We start from the raw sequence: 16,043 nt of genomic DNA on the forward strand, positions 1-16,043 counted from the left end.
TGTTTCTTTTCATAGCATCTTGCTCTTGTTTTATGGACGCAAGATACTACCTACACTGAATATTTATAGGTTTTTGTTTGTTCAGTTTCCTGTATTTTCTGTCTAGGTCCTTCCTTGTTTGTTTTTTTTCCTCCTGTGTGAAAGTTTAGAATTTTTAAAATCTAAAATCTTGCATATTTCAGTGGAACACTGAATGGCTAATTGGAAATTTTATAGGTGGGGACCTTATTTACTTCTGGATTTCATTGGAAAAGGTGGCTTTGCATTGAGGACTGTCAACTTAGTACCTGTGGTTCTTTTACCTGAGCAATTTACTGTTTAGTTTCTTCAAAGAAAGATCCTCCAGCTTTGATACAAGCCTGGCTGTTGGTGCTGTCTGGAGGCAGACCTGAGGGTAGAGGATGTAGACTTTCTTTCAATACCCCTGATTTCCTTATGCCATTCTTTTTCTTCCCTGCACCCTTGCCTCATTCTGTGCCCGATCCCCCTGGTTTCAGAGTGAAGCTGTGGCCACATGGCTAAGAGGATAGACTGGAAGTCCATCAGGGTCTCTCCACACAGGCTTGAACCCTGTCAGCTGTGGCGCTGGCGCTTTTCCCCTTAGAAGGTGACCTTTGACACTTCTCCAATTTGAGAGTCTGCCATAAAATTGATCACAGTGTATAGGATTCCATTTCTCCAGAGAATAAACCTTTAGTCTTCTCTGGGGATGATGTTGAGAGACAGGAATCTAAAGTGATGGGAGGGCTCTTTTCCAAGTACATGTTTTTAAACCTTCTACCTGTTTTCAGTTCCCTAATACACACCTTCATTTTGTAATACACTTTGCCTCTTAATTCTCAAGTTTTTCTGGAGTTGCCCCCAGTAAATTAGCTTCTACTTCTGAGTGTCTCCCATTCCTTTGTTTCATAAGTGTTTATTTCAATCATAATTATTTATTTTACTTATAGAAATAAGTACTTTGAAAATCACCCTCAGGTAGACACCATCCAGCTCCGGAATTGGAATGTAAGAGAACTCCATAAACTCTTCCTTTGTACACTTGATATTAACTCTTCTTTCTCTTCTCCCCAGGGTAAACACCTGAATTGGTCCCTTATACCACAGATTAGCTGTGACTGTTTATGAATTTTACATTATGAATACATATTATACCTTACAATATTAATGGTTAGTAAGTTCTCCAGGCATATTAAAAAAACTTAGTAAAATTGAAGTAAAACAATGTAAAGGCTGTGTGAAAGTTAAGCAGTTACTTTTTCTTGATACATTGATCAAACTTTTAAGAATTTAGGTTTTTACCCTTTTTACTTTCAAGAAGAAACAAAGTTTCTAACATCCAGTAAGTCAGTTTTTTTTCCTCCCAGGTAAACCTGATTTTTATCAAGACAGAGACCCCCTAAGGGTCTCAATAAGCCGAGAACAAAGTTTTCTTGGGAGCCCTCTGGACCGTGATCCATTTGGTCATCTTCACCCAGTTGCTCAGGAGAACATCTGTGGTGATGACTCTGATAAAGCAGGTGAGAGAAAAAGGAATCAGAAGTGGAATTACTGTACACAAGAGTATGTGGGCGGAAGATAATTATTGTAGCATTGCTTGTAATGCAAAATAGTAAATAACTTCAGTAAAACTGCAGTTTTGTGAAAGTGTTAAATGAGAGGAGAAAAGTCTGTTCGTGCATTTGAAAACTGTCTGAAATAAGAATCAACATGTTGGTACAGGTTAACCCTTGTTGGAGATTGGGTTTCACTGTCTATTTCTTATGTTTACATACTGTAAAATTTTTTCCCATAAGAAGCCTGTATTCCATATTCAAAAAGTTGAATAAGGAAAGTGAAGTTTATTTAGATAATAAGTAATTTCACATCTGTGGCATTCTAAATGAGCTGTTTTATGTTTAGTTTTAAATGTTGGAAAGTATTAAAGAACAAGTTACAAAGAAAAAACTTTAAATGACTAAAATCTGCCACTCAAAGACAACTGATGTTAATTTTCTTGCTTTTGAATTTATGCATGTTTATAACAGGCTGTTTTTTATGTGTAATATTAACCCTACAAAGCATAGGTCCAGTACTGCTTCATTACTTCTAAAGCTATCTTTTTAAAAGTTGCCTTTTTCTAAGCAGATTTCTTCTTATTTTAGCTATCACTTACACTTGGATAACTGTTATCTTAGTTGTATCTGGTGTTTAATAGAATGAGAAAAGAGCAAGACCTGTTTTCTATATGGGAGTTTATAGAGAAATTGACTTCAGCATCTCCTTTTTAAATTGGAGACTGAAATAACTACAGATATAACTTCCAATTAATTATAGTTTTTGAAATTTTAAAATAAAACTATTAGCATTTTTTTTAGATTTAGCCAGTGAATACTTAAGGGCTTCCCTGATAACTCAATTGGTAAAGAATCCACCTGTAATGCAGGAGACCCGGGTTTGATTCCTGGGTCTGGAAGATCCACTGGAGAAGGGATAGGCTACCCACTCTGGTATTCTTTGCTTCCCTGGTGGCTCAGCTGGTAAAGAATCTGCCTGCAATGCGGGAGACCTGGGTTCAGTCCCTGGGTTGGGAAGATCCCCTGGAGAAGGGAAAGGCTACTCACTGCCGTATTCTGGCCTGGAGAATTCCATGGACCATATAGTCCATCAGATCGCACAGTTGGACATGACTGAGCGACTTTCACTCACTCAGTGAATACTTGCATTCCTTTTCATTCTACCTGTCAGTGTCCTCTAGCCAAAGACTACCAGAGAACACATCTCTACACAAGAAAGCTGTGTGCTTTGACTTGCTGCAGTGAGAGAGCATGCACATCATGGAGAACCGAAAGTGAGTTAGTGACAGGGTATCAGAAAGGAGTTACTGTTAGACTTGGGCTTTTATTAGGTGATTTTGGGGAGGGTTCAAGGAAATAGGGCTTTGCTTATTAGTACTGGAAGCAAGTGTGATTCTATTATTGAATACCTACAAAATTCTTATCTAGGAGGTAGGAATAATGGAGTTAGGCTAAGTAAAGCTGTAATTGGTTAAACAGCAGTCACTCATGTCAGCCAGGATAAGGAGATGGTTGTTTTTGTGGTTTGGACAGTATTCATGGTTTTGTCTATGTTCAGACATGAGAACTGATGGTCTGATTTTGTTTTGACCCATCATAGTCACAGAGTGGCCTTCTCCAATATTTGTATTCTGTAACACTGTACCTGTTTACCAGGAGAACTCCAAGGCAAAGCCAGTAGTGCCAGGTCTGCCCCTGGCTGTCAGAGGCTGCTTGTCTCTTTCTCACAATTATCCTGGAGTGGTATTGTTTCTACTTTGGAAGGGAGGGTCTAAGTGTTGTTACTGTCTTTTCCCTCCCTACGCTTGATTCAGGTCATCACCTCACCTTGGTTCCTCAGCTTTTTAGGTGGTACTCCCTAGCTTTGCACTCTGTACCCTTTGCTTTTGTAGGAAAGCAGGAAATGGTGCTTTGCTTCTCAGGAAAGCAGAAAATGTTGCCTTCCTGTAGCAATATGGGAAGATTACTGTCTCTAAGGCATTGCTTTAATGATGTAACTTCCCCTTTTTAGGAACCTCCCACTGTGTCCCTATTATCAATGAGCTGTTTTCAAACCAGTGATACTTCTCTTCCAGTTACTTTCAGGGACCTATCCATTGAATTCTTCAACATCTTAAGTAACTTGACCTTGCTTCTCTCTCTCATTTTTATTTTTCAATTCTTACCCCTGCCCAAATGCTACCCTGGGCCACCCACCTCTGGGGGAATCTTTGGTTTGTTATAGATAATAACAGTTACAGAATTGTGATTCTGAAATGAAAAATCCCTAACTTCTCATCTCAAAACTGACTTTTGAGATGAGCTGCTTAAAAAAAAAATAACTCAATATTAAGTTTCTTACTTTCTTCACTTAAAATCTTAGTGTATATAGAAGCAACCAAGTAACAGTTTAATGGTTAAATTATGTCGCAATATTTTTAATTCAACTAGGAGTCAAAAAATGTATTTAAAAACAAATTATATTTAAATATAATACTTTTTGTAGTTTTACTTAATTATCCATAATATAGATATCATTTTATGAATATGTATCTACATACATATAGATACATATGTGCCTGCAATATGTGACCTCTTAGAAAACATTTCTTACATAAACACTTAAGAAACATTTAATTAGCATTATCTCTTAATATCATGGTGATAATGAGATGAAAATTTTATTTTATATTTGGTGGAACAGTTTTAATTTTATTCTGTTTCAGAGCCACAGATGACATATGCTTTGGCCAGCATTCTCACAAATGTTGGCTATTGAGAGTAAGAAAAAAACTAACTGAGAATACCCAAATTACTAATAGTGAGATAGTATAATTTGTATGTGTTTTTAGTATGTCAAATGTAATTAGGAATGATAATTTCATAGTAAAAGCAGTACATGCTCCTGTGATTTTAGACAGCACTGCAAGTTATAAAGAAGTCAAATTTCTCCTTGTCCTGCCACTGGTTGCACTTTCTTTATTATGTACATTTTTCTCAACTTTGAGATCACACTGTACTTATGATTGAATATTCTTGCTTCTTCACTTAAAATGATGATAGAAGCATTTCCAATCACACTGGCTGTTTTCTAAAGGGTTTTTATTCATAGAATAATAATGACAACCACAGTTTTCCATGAAAAAGTATAATGTGCTAACTATGAATATTACTAATGAATAATAACATGAATTATTTTTTCTTCGTAGTCAAAAAAAGAAAATTGTAGGAAAGCAGGAAATTATGCCCTCTGGTGCTAAGAATTTGATTTGTCATAATCCAGTCCTTCCTCCTCCCTCCCCCTTTTAGTCAAAGTCAAGGAGGCTGTGGTTGAGAATTATGCAGTATTAAGCTATGCTGTGGAGAGAGAAGGCCATACGTACCTGGATCCAAATGTGAAGTTAGATGTTAAGGTTAGTAATGTCTTGATGTGCCCTGCATCATTAGAGCTGCTTGGCTTCATCTGTGTTCTCTGAGATCTGCTCTTACTGAAGTGGATCAGTGATGAAAGTAGCCAAATCTGAGCATCAGAAGACCACCCAGTGTATCTGATGCATGATCTCTGTAGTTCTGAGAAGCAAAAGAATAATTTAAAGTAAGGGGTATGAAGGGGTGGGTGCGTGCATGTGTGTGTGTGTGTGTAGGTGACTGGATAATTAAGGGGCTTATTGGTGGGTAAGTGAGAGTTGGTTGTGGGTGTGCTGTATGAAAGGCTGATCAATTCTGAGCAATGATGAAAAGATTTTACTGCAGAACTTTATATAACTATGAAGGTTTCTACACTTGATCTGAGCTCAGAATTAATAACTGCTACTGTTGGCAATTTGGGTTTTTTCTAGCTATTTCTTCCTACACAGTGGCCTAATGTTCTCCTTCATTTTTAGGCTGAAACACAAGAAATTTATCATGAGCCACTATCTTCAATAACTGTTTCCACTGGGAGTTTTTTAAGTTACGAAAACATAGATTTGAGCCTTACAGAGCCAGGTACGAGTATCAAAACGTTTATAAACAAATTGAAAGTCAAGCACCAGTTGAGTTGCAGTACAGTGATGAGAGCTAACCTTGTTTTTCAGAATGTGCTGAGAGGGATTGTTCTTTAAGTCTCAAAAGTAAAGTAATCATGTCTTTAGAATATTGGACAGTATGATCTTCTGAACATGTTTGGAAGTCACAGTGATGCTCTATCAATCTCCATAGCACATTGAGTAGGGTCTGCTAATATCAGTGGGAACTACCAAGCACTTTTCTTGGTTGTGCTGATTCTTTATCAATGTATGTTGCTATGTCTGTCTGCTAAAGTCTGTCTCAAAGGAAGTACCCAGCCATTAAGTATTTTCATTAAACTCCATTTTCAGAGTCATTCCCAGAGCATGTGGACCATAGGGAACAAGAACCTCCTGCCGGTAAAGAAGAGGAAACAAATGTTTTAAGTTCTAGAGTTCCTTCAACACAAGATATTTATCAAAGACAGGACTCTCAGGACATCCATAAACCTCTTTTATGTGCAGTGGAAACATTGACATCTGGTCAGACACACATTCAACAGATGAGAGACAATTACATTAATGAAACAAATTTGATGACTGAAAAAACAGACTTTCGGGGTAAGTTTTATTTAAAAGTAAGACTTTTTTAATAAATACGTCTATGTAAACTAAGTGTTCATTTTTAACCTATCATCCTTTTTAGTTAGAAGTAGTGATTATTTGAGCTTTGTGTTTTGATGGCTTGCTGTAGCAATTGTAACATGGAAAACACTGAGGAGGGCACTTAGTGAAAGGAGCTCTGGAATCAGACTGAAGACCATGTAGAAGAGATGAGCAGGTCTTCCTTTACCTTTGCAAAGTTACCTATAGCAACAGAGGCAGTACTGCCTGTATTGAGCACATAAACTTAAGTCATACAGACCCTATGACTGTTTCCTGAGACCACAGGCAGCTTACTCTTCATCTTCTGTAGAAGAGGTGTTGGAAATAATGCACATAAAGTGAAATAATACACATGAAGTATAGTGTCTGGCCCATGGTAGCACTCAGTATAGTGAGCTTTTCTTAAGTAATTGATCCCCAAATGACCTGAGAGTAACAAAGCTTATTGTAGCAAAGCCGTGACTGTAATGGCATCTTATTCCTAATTAACCCCATAAAGATGTTCAGGCTAGTAGAAATGGAAACTTAAATTTGTCAAAGGGTTTGGAAACCGCCCCCCACCCCCCACTTTTGCATCAGAAATGATAGGGCTTGATTTGAAAGCGTCTGCTGGTAATGAGAGGAATGGAAGTAATTTTGTTGAGTTGCAGTTACCTTAAAATAACCTTTATGAATATGTTCTTAGTACTACTTTTCTAGGCTTTACTTTTAAGATAAATGTCTTTTTTTTTTTTTTTCCTTAAAATTCCAACAGTTGACTTTGACTTTCCAGAATTGGAGCACAATTTTCCAAATTTGCATCGTCAGCTATTTAAACCCTTAGAACCACATCCAGATTTTGATTTGTTATCATGTTTCTCTGGGATTTCTCAAGACAGTAAAGACTTTAACCAGGTAAAGTAGATGCTTCTTTGCAATCTGTCTTTTCTTCTGTTAGAACAGAAGAATGATTCTTAGCCTTGGCTGCCAACTAAAATCATCTGGTGAGCTTTTAGCTACCATTGCCCAGACTGTGGTGGTGGTGGTTTGGTTGCTAAGTCGTGTCCGACTCTTGCGACCCAGTGGACTGTAGCCTGCCAGGCCCAGACTGTACCTCTGACCAATTAAATCAGAAAATCTAGGAATAGTCAGATAAAATGGTTACAATGTGGAACCAAGATTGAAAATAGGTGCATTAGAATTTGGTCCCAACAGCTTTATTTCTAGGTATTTTTTATGGGTCACTCCATAAAAACTTGAGAACATTTTTATCATTAGTTTTCAGGGTTTTGGGGCGGGGGTTACTTTGATGGAATTTAGTCTTAAATAGTCAGGTAAATAGAATGTTGCAAAATTTTGAAAGTCTCCTCCTACAGAGTAAAGGAGCTAAGATTCAGACCTGGGTGTTTCTGTTTCCAGGCAGGTCTACATAGTTCCTGCTTATCAGAAAATGATTTAGTCATGTTCTGAACTGTGTCTTGTTAGTTAATAGTTTGTTTTCTAAATAAAAAGTCTCTTTTGTATTTCCTAAAGTGAAAGAATTGGGTTTGAATAAGCAAGTTGTTAATGTGATAGTAAAGTGGTAATTACGGAAGCGCAATAGCAAAGAAACATGAGGATTTGTTGATGCAACTGGTAACACAGCCTTTTCCTGTTTCCCGTCAGAGGTCAGGTTCTTCCTGTGAAAGCCTCCGTGCTACTCCATCCCCCAAAAGTATGGCTTCTTTTACAGCACTGAGGAGGGCCAGCCTGCATTCTTCTAACACCAGTCTGAACCAGCAGCCTGACCCTAACTTGGCTTGTGACACAGCTCAGAGTTTTGCTGTAGAAGATATTGAGGGTATGCAGAAGTTCGGAAAAGTTAAATAAAGCTCAATAGTTTCTCATGGTTGTTTATATCATTTTTCCTTGGAAATTGCACCCAATAGCTCTTGGTTTCTCTCTACTCATACCCTTATTCCTTTTGAGGGTAGTAAGTGCTGCCTCTTGTTCAGCTTCCTTACCTCAGCTCTTAAAGTATCCTTCTAAAATTTTTTATACAAATTGTGTGTGTGTGTGTGTGTGTGTGTGTGTATACACATCACAGCATACCCATCTGTGAGACATGAATGTTTTAGTTTTTAAAAGTCAATATTCAGTTATGGGGGGAAAAGTCCTCATTGCCTCTAATAGCTGTATTTCCTTTATTAAATATTATAGGAGAAAATACATGGTGTGTGCAGTAATTATTTAAAATCACTGTGACCGTCCTTTAGCTTCCTATTCTTGTTTGTGTACATCAGTTTTTGTTCCTGAACTTTATAAGTAACCTGGCTTTATTTATAATTTTCTCAGAAATTGTTAGCGACTATATCCAAGTTTTACAACACCTAATTATGATCAACTGATCTCTTACAGGGTCTGAACAATCTTTTCGACAACTTCGACCAGAATATTCTTCACAGGAAGGGAGCCAGCATGCCGATCTACCAAGCATTTTTAGCATTGAAGCGAGAGCTTCTTCCCAAGATGTGGAAAATCAGAACTGTTCCTCTGAACATGAACTATTACAAAACAAGCAAAAAAGTGTTCATTTCCAGCTCTCAGTAGGAAATTTGCAAAGTTCAGTCTTCAATTCATCTGGTGAGGCTAATGTATTTCATCAGTTAAATCTACAGCATGGCACTACATGTGGTTCTACCTCTAGTGAGTGGTCAATAAAAGACCAACCAGAAGGCAGAAAAGAAAGACTGGGTTTTGAAAAACTATCAGAAAGACTTGATACAGTGTTACAAGGTCAAGGACTCACTGATGATAAAAAAGAAACCTGTGATTTAAATCCACACATAGAGGAAACTGATTCTCATTTATGTGTAAGGACAGTAGAGATGGGAACTTCAATTCAGATACCATATTCACTCACTGTTCAGAATGAAAAATGTCTTCAGGACTCAACTATGGCAGGAATTCCAACGATCGTAGGAAACCCATCTCAACTTGCACAATCAGAGCTCTTTGTAAATTCTGGATCATTTTCATTACAGAGATCTATTCCAGTCTGGGTAAGTGAAATCTGTGCTGTATACTTAAATTCATTTTCAGGAAAGACTCTGAAAACAAGATTGCAGGACGTGCAACAAAGCTACTTGTTCACATTCCTATCTGAGACAGTCTCATAATCATTGGAAATCTCCAATAAAATGCAGAAATGACAAATTTTTTAACTTGACCTCCCTCTGAATTTTACATATCTTTCTTTCCAATGTACATTTCTCATCTCCAGCTTACCTGAAAAATGGTAGCTAAGCCTATGCTTCAGCAGTCACCTGAACATAGCTTTTACCTTCTAGTACTGTTTGTCCTGCCACAGGTAAGCAGAAAATAAGATGTTTTGGTCACCTTTTGGATTTTCTTGTATTCTTGTTAAGTATTTAAAGGTTGTACACTTACAAACGGTGCTGTAGCAGCAGTGACATTTGGCTGCAGCCCAGTAGCCAGCCACTGCTCCATTTAGATAGAGTGCAGACTCTGATGTTGTACAGCCCCTACCCAGTCTGGCCGCCTAGGCTTGTAAGCGTTTTATAATGCACAGAGTAGATCTTCTCTGGTGTCCATAGTTGAACAACCTGTTCTTCCTCCATAACGTACATTATTTTTTCCCTTCTGAATGTGGTTTCCCTTTTGTTACACAGGAAACAGAATCTGGCCATGGTATAATGGAAGAACCAGAACTTACATTGACAAGCACCAGTGATATCAGTATTGCTGAAATGGATTTTGCAAACTTAACCCTAGAAGAAAAGAGAGAAAATGAGGCAAAGAGCTGTTTTCAGGTAAATTTCACAGCTCTCATTAATAAACCTCAATTATATAGCAACTCGTTGAAATTTAGGGGATAAGGGTATTTTTACTTTGCTTTGTACATGGCATTTCTTCTTAAAGTATCACTGTATGAATGTGCTCACAGTAGAAAACTGACAGTGGGTAAGCTGATAGGGCTACTGCTGCTGGTGCTTAGTCCTTCAGTCATGTCTGCCTCCGAGCGACTCCCACCAGGCTCCTCTGTCCTTGAGGACAAACTCTTCTGTCCAGACAAGAATACTGGAGTGGGTAGCCTATCCCATCTCCATGTAAACTTCCTAACCCAGGAATCGAACCAGGGTCTCCTGCGTTGCAGGCAGATTCTTCACCAGCTGAGCTATCAGGGAAGCACAATTACATGGTACAAAACAGTGCTAACAAAGTGCTATTCAGTTTAGTCACTCAGTCATGTCTGACCTTGTGACCCCATGGACTGCAGCATGCCAGGCTTCCTTGTCCATCACCAACTCCTGGAGCTTGCTCAAACTCATGCCCATTGAGTTGGTGATGCCATAAAACCAACTTGTCCTCAGTTGTCCCCTTCTCCAGCCTTCAGTCTTTCCCAGCATCAGTCTTTTCCAGCTAGTCTGTTCTTTGCATCAGGTGGCCAAAGTAGTGGAGCTTCAGCATCAGTCCTTCCAATGAATATTCAGGACTGATTTCCTTTAGGATGGACTGGTTGGATCTCCTTGCAGTTGAAGGGACTCTCAAGACTCTTCTCCAACACCACAGTACAAAAGCATCAATTCTTCAGCTTTCTTTATAGTCCAACTCTCACATCCATACATTAACGGAAAAAACCATAGCTTTAACTAGACAGGCCTTTGTTGGCAAAATAATGTCTCTGCTTTTAATATGCTGTCTATATTGGCCAAAGCTTTTCTTCCAAGGAGCAAGCGTCTTTTAATTTCATGGCTGCAGTTACCATCCACAGGGATTTTGGAGCCCAAGAAAATAGTCTGTTTACATTGTTTCCCCATCTATTTCCCATCAAGTGATAGGACTGGATGCCATGATCTTTGTTTTTTGAATGTTGAGTTTTAAAACAGCTTTTTCACTCCCCTCTTTCACCTTCATCAAGAAGCTCTTCATATCCTCTTCACTTTCTGCCATAAGGGTATCTGCACATCTGAAATTACTGATATTTCTCCCGGCAATCCTTGATTCCAGCTTGTCCTTCATCTAGACTGGCATTTCACATGATGTACTCTGCATATAAGTTAAACAAGCAGGGTGACAATATACAGCCTTGACGTACTCCTTTCCCAAATTGGAACCAGTCCATTGTTCCATGTCCAATTCTAACTTGATTCTCAGGAGGCAGATTAGGTGGTGTGTTATTCCCATCTCTTGAAGAATTTTACACAAGTTTGTTGTGATCCACACAGTCAAAGGCTTTGGCATAGTCAATAAAGCAGATATTTTTCTGGAACTCTGATTTTTCTATGATCCAATGAAGTGAAGTCACTCAGTCGTGTCCAATTCTTTGCAACTCCATGATGAAGTCGCTCAGTCGTGTCCAATTCTTTGCAACTCCATGAACTGTAGCCTGTCAGGCTTCTCTGTCCATGGGATTTTCCAGGCAAGAATACCGGAGTGGGTTGTCATTTCCTTCTCCAGTGGATGTTGGCAATTCGACCTTTGGCTCCTCTGCCTTTTCTAAATCCAGCTTAAACATCTGGAAGTTCTCTGTTCATGTCCTGTTGAAGCCTTGCTTGGAGAATTTTGAGCATTACTTTGCTAGCATGAGATGAGTGCAATTGTGCTGTAGTTTGAACATTCTTTGGCATTGCCTTTCTTTGGAATTGGAATGAAAATTGACCATTTCCAGTCCTGTGTCCACTGCTGAGTTTCCCAGTTTGCTGGTGTATTGAGTGCAGCACTTTAACAGCATCATCTTTTAGGATTTGAAATAGCTCAACGTGGAATTCCACCACCTCTACTAGCTTTGTTTGTGATGCTTCCTATGGCCCACTTGACTTTGCACTCCAGGATCGTTGGCTGTAGGTGAGTGATCACACTATCGTGATTATCTGGATCATGATCTATTTCGTAGAGTTATTTTATGTATCCTTGCCACCTTTTCTTAGTATCTTCTGCTTCTATTAGTTCCATACTGTTTCTGTCCTCTATTGTGCCTATCTTTGCATGAAATGTTCCCTTGGTATCTCTAATTTTCTTGAAGAGATCTCTGGTCTTTTCCATTCTATTGGTTTCATCTGTTTCTTTTTTTTTTTTATTTTTAAACTTTACATAATTGTATTAGTTTTGCCAAATATCCAAATGAGTCCACCACAGGTATACATGTGTGTTCCCCATCCTGAACCCTCCTCCTTCCTCCCTCCCCATACCATCCCTCTGGGTCATCCCAGTGCACTAGCCCCAAGCATCCAGTATCGTGCATCGAAACTGTACTGGCAACTTGTTTCTTACATGATATTTTACGTGTTTCAATGTCATTCTCCCAAATCTTCCCACCCTCTCCCTCTCCCACAGAGTCCATAAGACTGTTCTATACATCAGTGTCTCTTTTGCTGTCTCATACACAGGGTTATTGTTTCCATCTTTCTAAATTCCATATATATGTGTTAGTATACTGTATTTATGTTTTTCCTTCTGGCTTACTTCACTCTGTATAATAGGCTCCAGTTTCATCCACCTCATTAGAACTCATTCAAATGTATTCTTTTTAATGGCTGAGTAATACTCCATTGTGTATATGTACCATAGCTTTCTTATCCATTCATCTGCTGATGGACATCTAGGTTGCTCCATGTCCTGGCTGTTATAAACAGTGCTGCGATGAACATTGGGGTACACGTGTCTCTTTCCCTTCTGGTTTCCTCAGTGTGTATGCCCAGCAGTGGGATTGCTGGATCATAAGGCAGTTCTATTTCCAGTTTTTTACGGAATCTCCACACTGTTCTCCATAGTGGCTGTACTAGTTTGCATTTTCACCAACAGTGTAAGAGGGTTCCCTTTTCTCCACACCCTCTCCAGCATTTATTATTTGTAGACTTTTGGATCGCAGCCATTCTGACTGGTGTGAAATGGTACCTCATAGTGGTTTTGATTTGCATTTCTCTGATAATGAGTGATGTTGAGCATCTTTTCATGTGTTTGTTAGCCATCTGTATGTCTTCTTTGGAGAAATGTCTATTTAGTTCTTTGGCCCATTTTTTGATTGGGCCGTTTATTTTTCTGGAGATGAGCTGTAGGAGTTGCTTGTATATTTTTGAGATTAGTTGTTTGTCAGTTGCTTCATTTGCTATTTTCTCCCATTCTGAAGGCTGGCTTTTCACCTTGCTAATAGTTTCCTTTGATGTGCAGAAGCTTTTAAGGTTAATTAGGTCCCATTTGTTTATTTTTGATTTTATTTCCAATATTCTGGGAAGTGGGTCATAGAGGATCCTGCTGTGATGTATGTCAGAGACTGTTTTGCCTATGTTCTCCTCTAGGAGTTTTATAGTTTCTGGTCTTATGTTTAGATCTTTAATCCTGTTTCTTTGATCTGTTAGGAAGGCTTTCTCTCTCCTTGCTAGTCTTTGGAACTCTGCATTCAGATGACTATATTTTTCCTTTTCTCCTTTGCCTTTCTGTTTTCTTCTCAGCTATCTCTGTAAGGCCCCCTCAGACAGCCATTTTGCTTTTTTTGCATTTTTCTTGGGGATGGTCTTGATCACTTGATGGTCCTATAGTTTTTTAGGCACTCTATCGGATCTAATCCCTTGAATCTATTTGTCACTTCTGCTGTATAATTGTTAAGGGATTTTATTTAGTGGTTTCTGGTTATTTTTCATACTTCCTTCAATTTAAGTCTGAATTTGGCAATAAGGAGTTCATGATCTGAGCCACAGTCAGCTCCTGTCTTTGTTTTTGCTGACTGTATAGAGCTGCTCCATCTTCCGCTGCAAAGAATATAATCAGTCTGATTTTGGTATTGACCATCTGGCAATGTCCATGTGTAGAGTCATCTCCTGTGTAGAGTCAGGGTTGGAAGAGTGTGTTTGCTGTGTGGTGGTGGTGGTTTAGTTTCAAGAAAGTGAAGTCGCTCAGTTGTGTCTGACTCTTTGCGACCCCATGGACTGTAGCCTACCAGGCTCCTCCATCCATGGGCTTCTCCAGGCAAGAATACTGGAGTGGGTTGCCATTTCCTTCTCGAGGGGGTCTTTCTGACCCAGGGGTCAAACCCAAGTCTCCTGCATTGGAGGCAGACACTTTAACTTCTGAGCCACCAGAGAAGCCAGAGGTTAGTTACTAAGACATGACTTAGTTACTAAGTCATGTCCAACTCTGGCGACCCCATAGCCTGCCAGGCTCCTCTATCCATGGGATTCTCCAGGCAAGAACTGGAATGGGTTGCATTTCCTTCTCCAGGGGATCTTCCCAACCCAGGAATTGAACCCAGGTCTCCTGCACTGCAGGAGCTATGAGGGAAGTTTCCTGTGTACTCACAAAACTTTGCCCTACTTCATTTGGTATTCCAAAATGAAACTTGCCCATTACTCCACATATCTCTTGACTTCCTACTTTTGCATTCCAGTCCCTTATGATAAAAAGGACATCTTTTTTGGGTGTTAGTTCTAGAAGGTCTTGTAAGTCATACAATTGTTCAACTTCAGCTTCTTTGGCATTGCTGTTTGGGGCATAGACTTGGATTACTGTGACAGTCAACGGTTCTTTGGAAACAAGTAGAGATCACTGTCGTTTGAAACTGTACCCAAATACTGCATTTTGGATTCTTGTTGACTATGAGGGCTTCTTCTAAGCTATTTAATGGTCATCTAAGTTAAATTCATCCATTCCAGTCCATTTTAATCCATTTAGATTCCTAAAATGTTGATGTTCACTCCTGCTATCTCCTGTTTGACCACTTTCAATTTATCTTGATTCATGCACCTAACATTCCAGGTTCCTCTGCAGTATTGTTCTTTACCGCAGTGGACCATCACCAGCCACATCCTACAACTGGGAATTGTTTTCACTTTGGCTCCATCTCTTTTGCTGACCTGAGGAGTTCCATCTTTCAGTGTTGTATTGTTTTGTCTTTTCATACTGTTTATGGGGTTCTCAAAGCTTCTCCAGTGGACCAAGTTTCCTCAGAACTCTCCACCATGACCTGTCCATTGAGGTCATGTCTGAGGAAAACTGTCCAGTTTCATTGAGCTTTTCATTCTCACAAGGCTGTGGTCCATGTGAGTGAGTTAGTGGCTAAATTAAGTTTTCCTTTACATTTTTCAGTTCTTGCTTGACTCATCCTTTCAATTTTTGAAGGTCGTCTGCTGTGGTTAACTCTGAATAACTTTAGGACTGAATTTTCTAGAAAGGCAGTTCCAAAAGAACTAGGGTAAAGTCTGTAAAAGTCTTCTCTGAAGTGGTAAAGTCTTCTATGACTTTCTTGCCATTAGGTGAGTGAATTTCTGCCTCTTCTGTCAGAAACAGAAAACTCAGATTATCCAGCCATGTCAGAACATCCACTGGAGAGACCAACTGTGTGTGGAGGTATGTGCATCAGATTGGTGAACCCACACCCATTCATGAAAACTTGAATTTGTGACTTGCTGACATATTTTAAAAAAAAAAAAAAAACTTTTTTAAACAGAAACCTTTTCAAGGTGTACAGCTGCACCAGAGAGCTTACAAGAAGCATTCATAAAAAGAAAAAAGGCATTTATAGAGAGATCCTCACAGAGACAGAAAGAGATAAAGGACAAAGTTCATGCCTCTGGATATTCTCAAACCAAAACAATAACAGAGAAAACTACAGGTATCTGTTATCAAAGAGAATTATGTATTTACTTAGTGGTTTTACTCAGTGGCATTATGTATTTTACTCAGTGGCTTGTTTTCCACTCAGGTTCCTTTGTGAGTGACCTAAAGGGTATGAGTAAAGTTAGGGTGTCGCTTCCTGAAGATAAAAAGACTGCACAACCCCATACGCACAAAAGGGCAGTAGGGTATGTATATGTATATGGATTTACATATATATGATAGACAAAGGAATGGCAACCCACTCCATGTCCCTTGTTCATAGGGT

General features: G+C 39.0%; 1 protein-coding gene and 2 non-coding genes across 11 annotated transcripts in view; all 3 read left to right on the forward strand.

Moving 5' to 3' along the window:
- CEP295 (centrosomal protein 295) overlaps positions 1–16,043 on the forward strand; it is a 53,480-nt gene that overhangs the window by 37,051 nt on the left and 386 nt on the right. For 5 of the 9 annotated variants that reach the window (XM_027531656.1, XM_027531657.1, XM_027531658.1 and 2 more), the window contains 11 exons: positions 1,368–1,520; positions 4,845–4,948; positions 5,420–5,522; positions 5,894–6,142; positions 6,942–7,081; positions 7,832–8,006; positions 8,564–9,207; positions 9,838–9,978; positions 15,415–15,508; positions 15,609–15,773; positions 15,864–15,963. In XM_027531656.1, the coding sequence (XP_027387457.1) occupies positions 1,368–1,520; positions 4,845–4,948; positions 5,420–5,522; positions 5,894–6,142; positions 6,942–7,081; positions 7,832–8,006; positions 8,564–9,207; positions 9,838–9,978; positions 15,415–15,508; positions 15,609–15,773; positions 15,864–15,963 (2,068 nt within the window). Of the gene's footprint in view, positions 1–1,367; positions 1,521–4,844; positions 4,949–5,419; positions 5,523–5,893; positions 6,143–6,941; positions 7,082–7,831; positions 8,007–8,563; positions 9,208–9,837; positions 9,979–15,414; positions 15,509–15,608; positions 15,774–15,863; positions 15,964–16,043 lie in introns of those variants that run through there. The other 4 variants (XM_027531659.1, XR_003509341.1, XM_027531660.1 and 1 more) reach the window with 4 other exon arrangements.
- Positions 5,032–5,111, forward strand: LOC113886638. The gene has a single exon (XR_003509521.1). It is a non-coding gene; the product is annotated as a small nucleolar RNA U2-19 (small nucleolar RNA).
- On the forward strand, positions 5,261–5,332 carry LOC113886637. The gene has a single exon (XR_003509520.1). It is a non-coding gene; the product is annotated as a small nucleolar RNA U2-30 (small nucleolar RNA).

Source organism: Bos indicus x Bos taurus, chromosome 29 (genome assembly GCF_003369695.1).
Source record: "Bos indicus x Bos taurus breed Angus x Brahman F1 hybrid chromosome 29, Bos_hybrid_MaternalHap_v2.0, whole genome shotgun sequence".
NCBI classification, from domain to species: domain Eukaryota; kingdom Metazoa; phylum Chordata; class Mammalia; order Artiodactyla; family Bovidae; genus Bos; species Bos indicus x Bos taurus.